The 14,674-nt window shown below is 48.8% G+C and overlaps 1 protein-coding gene across 5 annotated transcripts; it reads left to right on the forward strand.

Annotated features, from left to right (window-relative positions):
• Position 1: 1 nt before the first annotated feature.
• Positions 2 to 6,301, forward strand: BCL7B (BAF chromatin remodeling complex subunit BCL7B). 5 transcript variants are annotated; one of them, XM_068655605.1, is made up of 6 exons: positions 2 to 251; positions 515 to 590; positions 842 to 938; positions 2,261 to 2,446; positions 2,681 to 2,760; positions 3,216 to 5,511. In XM_068655605.1, the coding sequence occupies exons 1-6, from the start codon at positions 160 to 162 to the stop codon at positions 3,306 to 3,308; spliced, it is 624 nt and encodes a 207-aa protein (XP_068511706.1). In that variant the 5' UTR covers positions 2 to 159; the 3' UTR covers positions 3,309 to 5,511. The 5 variants fall into 5 exon arrangements, with proteins under 5 accessions (XP_068511706.1, XP_068511707.1, XP_068511705.1 ...); XM_068655606.1 differs by having other exon boundaries at positions 13 to 251; positions 2,276 to 2,446; XM_068655604.1 differs by lacking the exon at positions 3,216 to 5,511 and adding an exon at positions 5,586 to 6,301 and having other exon boundaries at positions 96 to 251; positions 515 to 938.
• The last annotated feature ends 8,373 nt before the right edge of the window (positions 6,302 to 14,674 follow it).

Raw genomic sequence — 14,674 nt, forward strand, 5'->3', positions numbered from 1 at the left:
CAGTGCTCGCCGCTACGCTGAGGCCTCCCTCCTCCCTTCCCCCGGGCGCGGCGTTACGCGTTGACGCAGCGCGCGGGGCGGAGGCGGGGCGGAGCCTGCGCATGCGCAGGGTGCGGCGGCGGGTGCTGCGGAGCCGGGGCTGCCGGGGCTGCGGGCGCCATGTCGGGCCGCTCGGTGCGCGCCGAGACCCGCAGCCGCGCCAAGGATGACATCAAAAAAGTGATGGCGGCCATCGAGCGCGTCCGCAGATGGTGAGGGGCGGGGCCCGGGGGGGCGGGGCCTGCCGACCCGCAGCCAATCCCCGTGCCACGCGGCTGTCGGCGGAGCTGCTCCGGGGCCGAGCCTCCAATCGGAGCGCCGCGCGGGGCGGGGGGCGGTGCCAGGGAAGCGGCGGCCAATTGGCGCGCTCGGCCGCTCGGGAGCGGGGGGGGGTTGGAGCAGAAGCGCCGGTGACGGGCGGGCCGCGGGACCAATGGCGAGCGGGCGGCGCGGCGCTGACGGGCGTGTGGCGCAGGGAGAAGAAGTGGGTGACGGTGGGCGACACCTCGCTGCGCATCTTCAAGTGGGTGCCGGTGGCCGACAGCAAGGAGGTGAGCGCCGCCCCGCGGCAGCCCCCCCGCCGCTTTCCTCGCGCTGCCCGCGGCCCTGCCGGCCCCGCAGGAGCCGCCCCGGCCGGGCTCTGCCGCCCCCCCCCCCCCACCCCGCCTCTTCCCTCGCTCCCGGGGGGCGCCCGCGGGCTGCCGGCACGGGGAGGGAGCGGGCCTGGGGGGCGGCCTCTGCGGGGCGCGTCCCGCAGCCCGGCCCCGTCGCCTCGCCTTGTGCTTTTCTTTCTTTCCTCAAGAAAGAGAAATCCAAGTCAAGCAGCAGCAGTGCCCGAGAGCCCAACGGTTTCCCAGCGGACACTTCTGCCAACTCCTCGCTCCTCCTGGAGTTTCAAGGTGAGCCTGGCAGCGTCCGCTTCCCTGCCGAGCGGGGGGAAGACTCCAAGGCCTTACAGCGGGGGGGCGGGTGTTACTGGCTGATGCGTGCTGCCTGGTGGGAAGAGCAGCACACATCTTCAGCGCGGGGTTGTGCTGTTCTACCTATTCCACTTCTGGACTGTTCCTGCTGAAAATGCTGACTCTTGCCGTCAAAAAGAATCATAATCAGCCGCTTCTGGAGTGTTTCTGTGAGCAGTTTAATGGGGAACTGGAGGAGTGGGGATTCCTGTTCCCACTTTGCAGTCCCTGCTGGGGGACAGATGAGTGGCTGCCTGCAGCTGAGGCCCCTGCTTACTGTAAGGACTGGCACAGACTTTGGGATGAAAGCACAGAGGACCTTTGCTTGCTGCCAGACTGAGGGAAGGCAGTGTAAGATGATAAAGGAGAGGTTTTCTGTGAATGTAATGCTACACCTCCCTTGTTGCTGGATGTGCTGCAGTGGCAAGGTGGGCTTGTTTCCTCTTCCCTGGTACTGTTAGCGTGCTTTGGCTGGGTTGGCGTGGTGATTCAGGGTTTTGCTTTCAGACCTGCTCAGACCTTTCCTTGTGGAGCAGCATCTCTGTCCTGCGGGTTGCTGCTTGTGATCCAGGAGTGCTGTAGCAGCGACGAGCAATCTCTGATGGAGCTGATCAGTGCACAAGCCCACTGCTGGAGCAGAGTGTATGCCTGTCCCCAGACAACACAATCAACCCTCATTGTGGCTAAGGGACATCAGGCATTGTGTTGGTGCTTCCAGTAGATGCAGTTAACAAGCTAGTACTGCAGGTCTACAGTTTACCCCCCATGGAACAGCTTTACCTGGAAAAACAGGATTGCCTTCCCTTGTGGGGCAGGTGTGGAGTCTTGCTCTGATGTTAATTTGCTGCCTTGCAAACAGAAGAGGTACAAAACTCTGGTACAGAAGCAAGAGGCCTCTTGCCCTGAAATGCCCAGGTGCAGGTGCCCACCACAAGCTGCAGACGTGAGATTTTGCATTGCAGAGCTTTGTGTCACCCTTGCACATTGTGCTCATTTTTTTTTTCTGAGTAGACCCAGGTTGCTTTCCTCTGCCTTGCTCAGCCTCTCCAGTTCCCTGGGCAGAAGCTCCCTCTCTTCTGTGGGGCAACTGTGGATCTGGTGCTAGTTGTGTCCCAGTGGGGAGTGCTGCATCAAGATGCTCTGTCTGTTGATGAGTGACTGTGAATCCTTTGTGTGAATGCCACTGACTGTTCTTCTGTTTCCATGAGCCCTCCTGCCTTTGGCTGCTTGTGCTGCTGGATCAAGGTACTCTTCTTCACTAGGTGCTGTTTCTGCAGATGAGAACAGTAACCAGAGCTCCCTGTCGGATGTCTACCAGCTCAAGGTGGACAGCAGCCCCAACTCCAGCCCCAGTCCCCAGCAGAGTGAGTCCATGAGTCCTGCCCACACATCTGACTTCCGCACGGACGATTCACAGCCACCCACACTGGGACAGGAGACTCTGGAAGGTGGGCTCTGGGACAACTGGGCATGGCTGCTGGGCTGGGAAGAGAGGAGGTGGCCAGCTGAGCCAGGGAGGCAGGGGAAGGCACTGCCGGAAGGCCTTGTGACAGGGCTTGTGTCTTTCTTATAAGGCGGGTGACTGAGGCACCTCTGCTGGAGGTCTCCTTTCCTGGCTCAGTGGGCTGGGTACCACTGTGCTTCTGGGTCTGCACTGTTGTTAACCCTTCTGTTCCCTCCAGAGCCATCCCTGCCTTCCTCAGAAGTTGCAGATGAGCCTCCCACTCTCACAAAGGAAGAACCGGTCCCCCTTGAGACTCAGGTAAGGGAAGGAGGATTGATACCATGTTAAAATGTGCGTGCACCAAACTTGCCCTTTCATCCCAGGGCACCTTTACTATTTCATTAGTTGTCTATTGTAGCAGAAACATCAAGATGTATAGACTTGCTCTGCAGTCCCAAACTGCCCCCAGGAGCTCCCCAAACCTCCTGGCTTTCTGCAGGGTCCTGTGGTTTAGTTCATGTTTTAGGGCATAAATTGTGTGTGGAAAATGTGTGGAGATGGAGTAGAATAATGATTATAGCTGACTCCAGGACTGGGGTGGATTCTCACTGCTAATGCCCAGGAGCTCATTAACAGCTTGGCTCCTGCTGAGGCTGCCTCAGGAAAACTCAGGGTGTCCCCGCAGGGTGAGAGACAGCCTTGTCCAGCAGGTCAGCACGGCCTCATGGGCGCAGTGAGCTCCTGTCACTGCCAGTGACCTCTGGGTTTTGCAGGTAACTGAAGAGGAGGAGGACTCTGGTGCGCCACCTCTGAAGAGATTTTGTGCTGATCAGAACTCTGTGTGCCACACGGCCTCGGAGAGCTAGCCTGCCCGTCCCTGGGGAGAGCCTTCGCCAGCCCCTCGCAGAGCCGCCTGCCCTCCCCTGGGGGCCAGGGTGCTTCCCCCCAGCCTGCCCTTCCTGAAGGACAGGGCCCTCCTGCCACCTTGCTATCCAGCCTGCCCTGCCCTCAGGGGCAGGAGCCTCCTGCCAGCCCCTGCAGAGGCAGCCTGCAAATGATTCCCCCGGCCAGATGGGGCTGCCACCAGTACCTACAAATTTGCCTCTATTTATTGGCTCCCACTCTCCCTGCTGACCTGTACTATAGTGGTGTGGGGTCTCTGGTGGGTGGTCTGCATGTACAGAGGGAGGGATCCTTGGGGCTTCCCAGTGTCTATCACCCCTATGGTGCTGGCAGATGCTGTTTGCCTGTTTCTGGATCTCATGACTGCCCTCCACACCAGCTGCTGCGTGCTGGGAACCAAAGAGCTGTGTTCTACCTGCACGAAGTGATTTGTCTGCTCCCTTGTGACCGTAGGCTGGGGTGTTCCTGCCATAGGTTTAAAGTGCAATGAAGGGTGGGGGGAGAGCACCCTGGGAATAAAGACAACAGCCCTTCATGCTGCTGGGCAGGGATCCCATGCTGGGACGCTGTGCAATAAGCTGCTAGTTTAAGCCATTAGTATTGGAAGAGAGAGGAGCGCTACCACTGTGGAGGGCAGGTACTGAACACATCGGTGCAGCTTGCTGCTGCTCTGCTGCCAGGTCCTCACAGAGCCTCGGCTGCCCTCTGCAGAGGGTGGGTAGGGGCTGGAGCACAGAGAGGCTGGCAGGGGAGGGAGCAGCCAGTGTGGCCGTGTCCTGACTGGGTTTGCACCCCACTCCCCTCCTGCTGCCCTGCACCCTGTGGCTGGCAGAGCAGGGGGAGCTGCCCCTGAGGTACACCCTGTCCGGGCAAGATGTAGGAACCCCCAGGGAGCCCTCCCATGCCCATGTCCCTAAGCTCCCCGCACCAGCACCCTGGCCCACAGCACCGCACCGGGCCTCCCCGCCACCACTGCATGTCCTGCCGAGTCTGTCTGTGATCGAGCCTGGCGAAGCCGAAGGTGTGGCCGCGCGTGGAAGTGAAAAGATATTTTAGCACTGAATAGAATATTTTTAAAATTAAAACTATTTGAAATACAGTGCTGGGTGACTGTGGGGGCAGGTGGGAGATGAGTGCTGGGGTGGGAGCTTGGGAATGGGTGGCGGGCAGCACTGGGATTTGTGTCCACCCCCCAGCCTCACGGGGCAAGCTGTTGTGGAGCCCTCACTCCACCAGAGTGGGACTGGTGCCCCCTTCCCAGACCACAACTTGCAGGCCTGCTGCCTATTGCCTGTCTTTCTAGTCAAGCCCAGTACCCCTTGTCAGGAGGTGGGCTGGTGGCCATGGGGCATGAAACCCAGTGGGGCACAGAGCCTGCCCTTCCCAGACCTGGTTCCAGCACATCCACATGGTGCTGCCACCCCCACATGCAGCTGCAGGGGCCTCAACCAAGGGGCTCGGTGCGGAGGCAGCTCAGCTTTACCATTGCCAGCACTGTGTGGTGCATGCAGTTCCAGTGGGCTCGTGAGCTGCTTCTGCTTCACCACCAGGTTCCAGTCTGTGTTCCTGCAAGCTGCGCCTAAATCCAGTGGTGTCCCGCATAGCCCCACAATACTGCCACAGTCGTGTCACAAAACTTGTGGCATTTATATCAAATGGTGATGAAGAGGAGGTTCAAGGTTGCTTTTCAGTTATGACAGTGCTGGAGATAATTTTGGAACGCCTGGAGAAACCAATCCTGTACATGGACACTTAGAGCAACCTTGTGCATAGTCAAAATGGCTGGGTTGCGTTTTGGACGCAGCTTTAAGATAACATTTAGAGATGGATCATGGATATACTGAAGTGGCCACACAGTGCCAGGGCAGCTGGACTGTGATAATTCATCAAGGACACAGCTGGGGAGTGTCGGCTCACCCAGCCAAAGGTGCTGTGGTGCAGAGGCTTGCAGAGGAGACCATCACCTCTACCTGTACAGTGACTGGCACATTCAAGAGCCTTGCCTTCCCACGTAAGCCTTACCTTATGCAAAAGAGCCCAATAAATTAGGTTAATTAACATGATGTCCCTGGGTATCTTTGCAACAGTCTGTCTTTGATTTGTCTTTGTGCATTGCAAGTAATGGTTTTTATTTTCCATTTATTAAATGTAGTGTATAAGCCTGAACTACGGGTGTATGGTTCCTTTTGTTACACTGCCATGTATAATTGCCAAGTATTTTTAATAATTTCTCATTTCAGGATCCTGATGGCCAGACAAGAAGGGCAGCTGCTGGTAGATTTGAAAACAAACCATCCTGATGTAGTTACAGATATTAGGAAAATAGTTTTAGGAGAGAGATCCAGAGGGAATGCTTCTTGTAATCAGAAAAGGCGGAGATGAGCTTTCTAAAGCAGTGTGTGTATTGCTGAGTTCAGGAGGAGGAGGAGTGAGGATGGAGATAGAGGACAATAATTACTGTTGCCAATAGCATGGTATTGGCCTGGACATATTGCTCAGGGAGTGCATTGTCTGCACGGAGACCGGCAAATACTTCATGAAGATGCAGCAGTAGAGTCACTTTCTGTGTGTTATTAAAATGCAGAGCTGTGGAGGTCCAGAGCATAAAAGTGCATTCACAAAGCCACATATCTATAGCATGATCACTGGTTTGTCCCACAGGTCTGTCATTTCCATTTTGCCTATTGCTCCAAGTAGAGCTGCTAGACTTCTCAGGCGAAGGGAAAGCTGTGCCAATGAGAATGAGTGAAGCACTGAGAAAGTTCTGCTGAATTTTGAAAGGAGAGCAAAGGAGACTGCTTTGAGCACTGAAGAGCACCACATGCAAGATGCCATTGCCAGGATTTTAAAGAGAGAAAAACTGATGGGTTGGAAAGGTCCTGGATTTCAATGAGACAACACACATTGAATTTATGAACTCTATAGAGAATGTCTTGGAATATATTAGCAAAAAACATCCAAAGTATGTCTCTGCCTTTGCAAACACTCAGGGTGGTGGTTTGTTTTGTTGTTTTTTTGTTTGTTTTGTTTTGTTTTGAGCAGGTGACAGCAGAAAAGTGGAAGCCATAGTAAAATACAGAAAAAAGCTTTAGAAAAAAACAATAGCTGATATCGAGATCAAAGCCCATCTGTCACTTCAGACATATCCCAAGCATTTATGACAAAGAATGCTTGTAGGACCACATATGTGCATTGAGAACTGGTTTGTTCAGCTTGGAAAAGAGGAGGCTGAGGGGAGACCTCATTGTGGTCTACAACTTTCTCATGAGGGGAGGGGCAGGTGCTGGTCTATTCTCTCTGGTGAACAGTGATAGGACCTGTGGGAATGGTGTCAAGCTGCGGGAGGGGAGGTTCAGGCTGGACATCAGGAAGAGGTTCTTCACTGAGAGGGTTGCCGCACACTGGAACAGGCTCCCCAAGGACATAGTCACGGCACCGAGCCTGTTGGAGTTTAAGCAGCGTTTGGACTGTGCTCTCAGTCACATGGTCTGAATTTTTGGGTAGACCTGTGCGGTCTCAGGAGTTGGACTCGATGATACTTGTGGGTCCCTTCCAACTCTGTGATTCTATTCTATGAGAGTTAAACCATTTTGCTGTGTTGTTTTACATGACAACCCTGAATCCTGGATTGTGACAGGTGACACAGTTGAAAGACTGAGCAGCAAAAAAACAGATGGAGCTCATGACAGCTGCAGATTCCGGTAAAAGTTGTGGGAAGTCCGCATTTATGTTAGTGCCAACTTAATTTCTGCCTTGGTTTGTAAACATTTGGGAGTGAAGACCAACTTCTTTTGTTCTGTGTTCTCACCAAATCTAGAAAAGGGGCTTTGCCATGTAGCATAATTCTATGCAGTAGTGGTCACTGTATTTTAAATGGTCCCCAACCTCAAACCATTCTCTGAAGCACTGCTCTCTGAACTTTCTCAGCAGGACTTTCTGAAGCACCCCCAACTGAAAGAAGACTTTCTAGGGATCCCATATACCTTTAAGTGAAGTTGATAGATTCAAAATTGCCTTGGAGCCTACATTAATTCTTAATGAGAATTATGAAAGACTTCTGAAACTAGCTTTGTCTGTTCAGATGCTTAGCATGTTGGAAATCTGGCCACTTTATGTGCCTAAAATGATCTATTTTGGATAATAATAATAATAATAATAATAATAATAATAATAATAATAATAAAAAATAATAATAATAAAATAATAATAATAATAATAATAATAATAATAATAATAATAATTATTATTATTATTATTATTATTATTAAGTCCTTACTGGCGCTGAGCACCATGGAGTGAAATTCCCAGTGCTTGATGCACTAGCGAGGATTAATCTCCATACCCTGGCTTGGTTAGTGTAGATACAACAACTTCCCACAAGCTGTTTGGTGCCAGCTGTAAAACAAAATAGTAATTTTAGCTGTAATGATTGTATCAAACGACCTGCCTGCAACTTTTCTTCTTTTCCACGTCAAGTACTAATAACATCTGTAATGATGTTAGCAACACTGAAGTAGCTGCTAAAGCCTCTTCAGTCCTCTCTTCAGAGAATGGCTGGAGGTAGAGGAAAGTCCTTTTAATTCTACAGCACAGCAAGCACAATGCTCAGTACACAGCAGGTTGCAAACTGCTTCCCCTTTTGAGGTGCTCACACATTTCAGGTGTCAATTGAAATTCATTTTGCATACCCAGTGTGGCTGCATAGTTGTTAAGACCCGTGTTTTGAAGGAGCAGGGATGTAAAGCTCTGCTTGTTTTAATTGTGTTGTCCCACTTCATTTTGGAATTTTTCCTTTTCAAAAGCTGTGTCCTGCATTTTCTTCCATCACCCCACAGCAAGACCCGTATAGCAGGTCCTACAGATCTTAATCTGTTATTTGATAGTCCACAGGTTTGGATAAGAATTTTTCAATTTAAGACAAAACTAGCCGTTCTTTCCCTGTGGTTCCCTGTAACATGAACCTCGCACCCATGTGTGCTCATGGCAACAATGGCACAGTAAAGAATACACTGTCCAAATGGCACCTCTGTCCCAAGCAGACCCCAGGCAGTTTCTCATGTTGTGCACAATCTATCCTGTACTCATTGTCTGCATGTAGATCTGAGACATCTTGTCTCTGCAGATGGTTGTTTCCTGGCAGTGATGATCAGAGCTGCAGATCTTTGACCAATGGATGCTGTTCACAGCCCAGCACAGGATTATTTAGAGGCTCAGGTCTTTTATCAAAGGCAGCAACTCTGTCCTTGCTGCAGTCCCAGCCCACTGAGAGAAGGAGGTTTAAAGGACAGAGGTAAAACACCAAGAGATTGATGCTGATGGGAGAACAAAACAGCAAGGTCTTTAGGAGAGGCATATCTACTGAAGAAACTCATGGTACATGCAGGTAATTCCTGTAGGATGCTGGTGTGCTGAACTGGCATTTCACATGTCTCTTACTTGTGCACTGGAGTCTCAACATACTCATCTTATGTGGGCCTAGATCTTGCATTTGAACTTTGTCATCTATGCTTTGAGCCCTCTTCTACAGCAAATCAAGATCATGTTGCTTTGACACAATATTGTCATTCTTAACTATGTATGCTGTATTTTCTTGAGCAGGATTGAGAAGGGAGGTTTCAAAATATTAATTTCAGTTATTTAGTGTTGTGTTTTAAAAGTTCCCATGGAAGAATGTTGATAGATATAACATATTTTTCCATCCAAGATATTTCAAATCTGCATGAGGAACTTGCAAATAAACTGAGCTTGGCAAATGGCCCTCCATATGAGAGATATGTGTATTCAAAAGCACGTATCAAATGTGTGTCTGAACTCCAAGAACACTCCTCTCCTGGTATGCCATTTATTCTGGACGTATCTTGGAATTTAAGATTGTGTTTGAGAGAACTTCTAAGAAGATAATGCAGCATAAAATTTAAGATTTTATGTTAAAAAACAAACAAACAAGCAAAAACTAAAAACACAACCACTGTTGAGGTATTTAAAAGTTAAAGTGCTCCAAGAATGTTGATTTCCCTAATTTTTCAGGTGTTTTGATCTCTTCTCCCCCATTTTTTCCACTAGCTATGATCACAACTATGAGAATATACCCAATGTCACAAGGGCCTAGGCACTGGCTGCCACCTGCTATGCTTAGAAATCTTCTCATGGGCAAAATGTAAACAGAAAATAGAATAATTTTTTTCTAGTAAGTGAGATTTCTATAGTCTCATCAAATAATTATTATTAGTCTAGATCTAATAATTACAGATGAAGAAAGGGGCAATATATGAATACTACTACATAAATAAATTATCAATAATAATAGTTGCCTGCACTTTTCCTAATATCCAATTCTGCTCTGGGTGTTATGATCAGCCTTCCTCTGCCACTCGGGGTCCTAATGTTACAGCTTCAGTCTGCTGGGGTCTTTATCGCAAGTTGTCAGCATCCACAGTTACTTTCATGAGGAGTAAGTACGTAGTTGAGTAATGAGTTGAGTCTTTTGTCAGGAGTAAGTACATGCTTTTTCCTCATTCCAGGTTCCACTTCAGGTCACTTGCTATTTGTTTACTAAGACACTTTTACACCTTGTTCTTTCTTCACTGGTCTGCAACTTCACCATTGAATCTGAATTTAGTAACTCCAGTGTGTTTCACAAAAGTTTGATGCTTGTTCTTTATTATCCTTAGAAACAGTTTTGTTGAGCTCTGGGACAGTTCTTTGTCATGTGGCAATCAGATAGCTGTTTCTGGCCTTGGAATCTCCTGTGCCCCATCTCTTGCCATCCTGCACCTGTGCTCAGTGCCACATCCTGTATCCTGCTTCTCAAGGTATCTGCTTTCCTACCAGAGCTGTATTTCCCTACTCCATTATGGTACAGGCAGAAATATCTCATGATGCACATGACGCAGAAAACTTGCTTGTTGTTAATGTCTGTATAAAGCCATGGTTGCACTGCATGAAGATAAACAAAGTGAAATAAACTATCCACAGCCACCTGGCCATTAGAAAAATTGCTATTAGAAGTCCCTTGACCTGCTGTCAACACTCTTCCTAATACAGCTCAAGATATCATTGGCCTTCTTGGCCACAAGGGCACAATGCTGGCTCATGGTTAACTTGCTGTCCACCAGGACTCCCAGGTCCTCCTCCACAAGGCTGTTTTCCAGTAGGTCAGTTCCCAACCTGTAATGGTGCATGGGGTTATTCTGCCCTAGGTGCAGAAGCCTGCATTTGCCCTTGTTGAACTTAATGAGGTTCTTCTCTGCCCAATGCTCCAGCCAGTCCAGGTCTCTCTGAATGGTAGCACAGTCCTCTGGTGTGTCAGTTTGTCAGCTACTCTTCTCAGTTTTGTGTCATCCACATACTTGCTGAGGGTTAACTCTGTTTCATCATCCAAATCATTGATGAATAAGTTGAACAGTACAGTCCTGTACCTCTAGTGAGAGAGGGAGTTAGGAGAATACAATAAATCACTAACCTTTTAGCAAAAGAATTTACTAACTTTTAGAAAAGGTGGAACTGAGAGAGGAAGTTAAGGGAATCTTATCAAGTAGAGATAGAGTGGTAGACAGCATGCAACTAGGATGCTCAAATTAATTAAATCAAGAAGCCTTGGGCCCCTTTACCAAGGTCAGTCTTCTAATAAGAGTGTGAGCCTGTCTTAAGAAACTGTTCCTGCGGATGGACAAGAACCAAGAAGCAACTGAGTCTGCACAGAGACAAGAGGTCAACTAGCAGTGATGAGGAAGAGTCATCAATCTTCATCCCCATGACCACCAAAGACTACCACCAGAATACACTGCGCAAGCACAGATGGGAGAAGTTTATGGAAATGACTCCTTGGAATTGATTTTAATATGAAGCGGGGACAGGTTATGAATATGTATAGGCATAGTGTGAAACTTCATGCGTATGTAACTCTTTGCTGCATATAACCATGGCAAGTTGCCACGTCAGGTGTGCACGATTTCGGTGGGGCTACCCCCACCCCCACCCCCGTGTTGCCCAGCACTGAATAAACATACCTACTTTACAATCTTACTAATTGTGGAGTCCATTTTCCGCATGCCACTAGGTTTGATTGTTGAACAGTGTAGTGAGCTGGGAACTTTTTTTTTTTTTTTAGTGGTGTTTTTGTTTGTTTGTTTGTTTGTTTTGATCCATTTTGTTTTGTTTTGTGATTTGTTTGGTTTTTTTTTGGTTTTAGCAAATTAGTCTTCAGATGGGTCAGCTGCACCTGATCATTCAGCTGTCCAAGTGCTAGAGATGGCATGAAAGTCAGCAGGAATGTACTTCTTGGGGAAGGAAGCGCCACAGGATCATGGGCTGCGTTAGGTTAGAAGGGACCTCTGGAGGTCATCCTGCCCAAACACCTGCTTAAGCAGGGACACCTGGACCCAGGACCTTGTCCAGATGGCTTTTGACCATCTCCAAGGAGACTCCACAGCCTCCACAACTGGCAGCCTGTTCCAGTGCTCAGTCACCGGCACAGCACACAAGTGCTTCCTGATGAGGGAACGTCTTGTGTTTCGGTTTGTGCCCATTGCCTCTTGTCCCAGTGTTGGGCACCACTGAAAAGAATCTGGTTCTCTCAGCCTTTCTTCATACAAGAGATGTTCAACTTGGACTCAGTCCCAACAGGACTCCCACGGCCTTCTCTGCCAGGCTGCTTTCCAGCTGGGTGCCCCAGCCTGTCCTGGGGCCTGGGGTTGTTCCTCTCCAGGGCAGGACTTTGTGCTTCTCCTTGCTGAACTGCAGAAGGTTCCTGTCACCCATTTCTCTAGCCCGGCCAGGTCCTTTGCTCAACACCTCCACCATGCTCCTCACTTGTTACCTGCTCACATTTCTACTCACTCAAGCTGTTTAGAAACTGCAGTGAGTCATGCAGATTTCCCATCTAATCGGGACTATTGAAGTTAACAATCTGTTGCAATATTGTGTCTATGTTGACTGCCCAATTCTTACTGTCATGTCAAATTTGACAAAAGCAATATAGCTATTAAAACTCCAATTGTGTAGAAACCTGTCGAGAATCTACCACATACATGTAATTATATCTTTTCTTTGTCTCAGATGCCAACAGTTGCCAGAGCTTTGCCAAAGTTTTTATTATGACATAGTTCCTGTTACCATTTTATTAGATTTTTAAAAGCTGAAAAAATAGTCGCATGATAATGTCATACTTGCCCAGAAAAAAATATATATATCTCTCTCTCTATATATCTATATATATCTAGGATATTTTGCTGTGACTTTTGTACAATTATACCAGTGTCTGTTATATATATATATATATATATATATATATATATATATTTATTCTTATTTTGCATTTGTATTTGTAATGGCCAGCATTCCAGGTCTGAAAATGTAAGGGCCTTACAATACCAGCAGGAACTGCTGAGAAATTTCTGTAACAACTAGTCTGAGAAGGTGAGATATCTGAATCCTATCAGGCTTTATACTTCAAACTACGTGTGTGTGTATGTGGTGGCTTTACTTTGTCAGGCAGCTGAACTCCACCACAACCGCTCTCTCACTCCCCCTCCTCAGAAGAGGAGGGGAAGAAGAAAAGGAAAGAAACAACTCATGGGTTGAGATTAGGATATTTTAATTAAAGGAAAAAATAATTATTAAGGAAAAAAATATTATTAATTAGATATTTTAACTGAAGGGAAAAAAAAGGAAAGGGGAAAAAGGGGAAAAAACAAGTAAAGGCTATGTGGAAGTGCAGAGGAAAGAAATTACTCTCTACTTCTCACAAATGAGCAATGCTTGATGCAGGGGCTTGAAGCAGGGCCTCAATGCACATAGCCATTGTTTGGGAGGACAGACGTTTTCACAATGGGAGCCCACCCCTCCCCTCTTCTTCCATTTTCCACCTTTTATTGCTGAGTCTGACATCATACGGTATGAAATATCCCTTTGGTTGCCTTAGGTCAGCTGCCCTGGTGATGTGCCTTCCCTACCTCTTGCCCACCCCCAGCCTGCTGGCTCTCTGGGGGTTAGAGGGAGTCCTGATGCTGTGCCAGCACTGCTCAGCAATAGACACCACACTGTTGTGATACCACTGCTGTTCTAGCTACAAGTGCAGAGCACAGCACTGTGTGGGCTGCTGCAGGGAAAGTTAACTCCATCCCAGCCAGACCCGGTACAGTGTGCCAGTTTGATGTGGCACGTCATGTCAGCATTGCAGCACATTTAAGTGAATATGCCCTCCTGCAGTATTTAAACTTGCCTTGACCAAAACATCCCAAGAGTAGCAGTGGGAAGCAACTCCTACCCCAGCAGGCCTGTAACAGGGGAACTCCTCAGAAGTGGGGCCCTGGCTGGTGGAGGTGGGTTGCTGAGCTGGGCCCCGCACTCAGGCATGCCAAGCTGGAGGGAGAGACTTATCTGAAGAATCATAGAATCATCAAATGGCTTGTTTTGGAAGGGACCTCAAAGATAACCTAGTTCCACCCCCCCTGCCATAGGCAGGGATGCCACCGACTAGATCAGGTTGCTCAGGGCCTCATCTAACCTGGCCTTAAACACCTCCAGGATTGGGGAATCTACAACCTCTCTGAGCAGCCTGTTCCAGTGCCTCACCACCCTCTGAGTGAAAAATTTCCTTCTAACCTCTAATCTAAATCTCCCCTCTTTTAGTTTAAAACCATTCCCCCTTGTCCTGTCATTATCTACCTGAGTAAAGAGTCCTTCTCCATCTTTTTTATAAGACAACTTTAAGTACTGAAAAGCTGCAATGAGGTCACCCCTGGAGCCATATCTTCTGAAGGCTGAACCATCCCAGCTCTCTCAGCCTTTCTTCATAGGAGAGATGCTCCAGCCCCTTTATCATCTTTGTGGCCCTCCCCTGGACTTGCTTGAACAGTCCCACATCCTTCTTGTGCTGGAGGCTCTAGACCTGGACGCAGTACTCCAAGTGGGTCCTCATGAGTGCAGGGTAGACAGGGGCAGTCCCCTCCCTCGATCTGCTGCCCACTCTTCTTTTAATGCAGCCCAGGATGCAGTTGGCCTTCTGGGCTGCAAGCGTGTACTGCTGGCTCATGCTGAGCTTTTCATCCATCAGAACACCCAGGTCCTTCTCTGCGGGGCTGCTCTCAGTGAGTTCTTCTCCTAGCCTGTTGCTCATGTCCAGGATTGCCCCATCCCAGGTGCATCACCCTGCATTTAGACTTGCTGAACCTCATCAGGTTCACATGGGCCCACTTCTCCAGCCTGTCCAGGTCCCTTTGGATGGCATCCCTTCCTTCTGTTGCATCAACTGTACCACTCGGTTTGGTGTCATCTGCAAATTTGCTGAGGGTGCACTTGATCCCACTGTCTATATCATTGATAAAGA

Source organism: Anas acuta, chromosome 19 (genome assembly GCF_963932015.1).
Source record: "Anas acuta chromosome 19, bAnaAcu1.1, whole genome shotgun sequence".
In the NCBI taxonomy this organism is placed as follows: domain Eukaryota; kingdom Metazoa; phylum Chordata; class Aves; order Anseriformes; family Anatidae; genus Anas; species Anas acuta.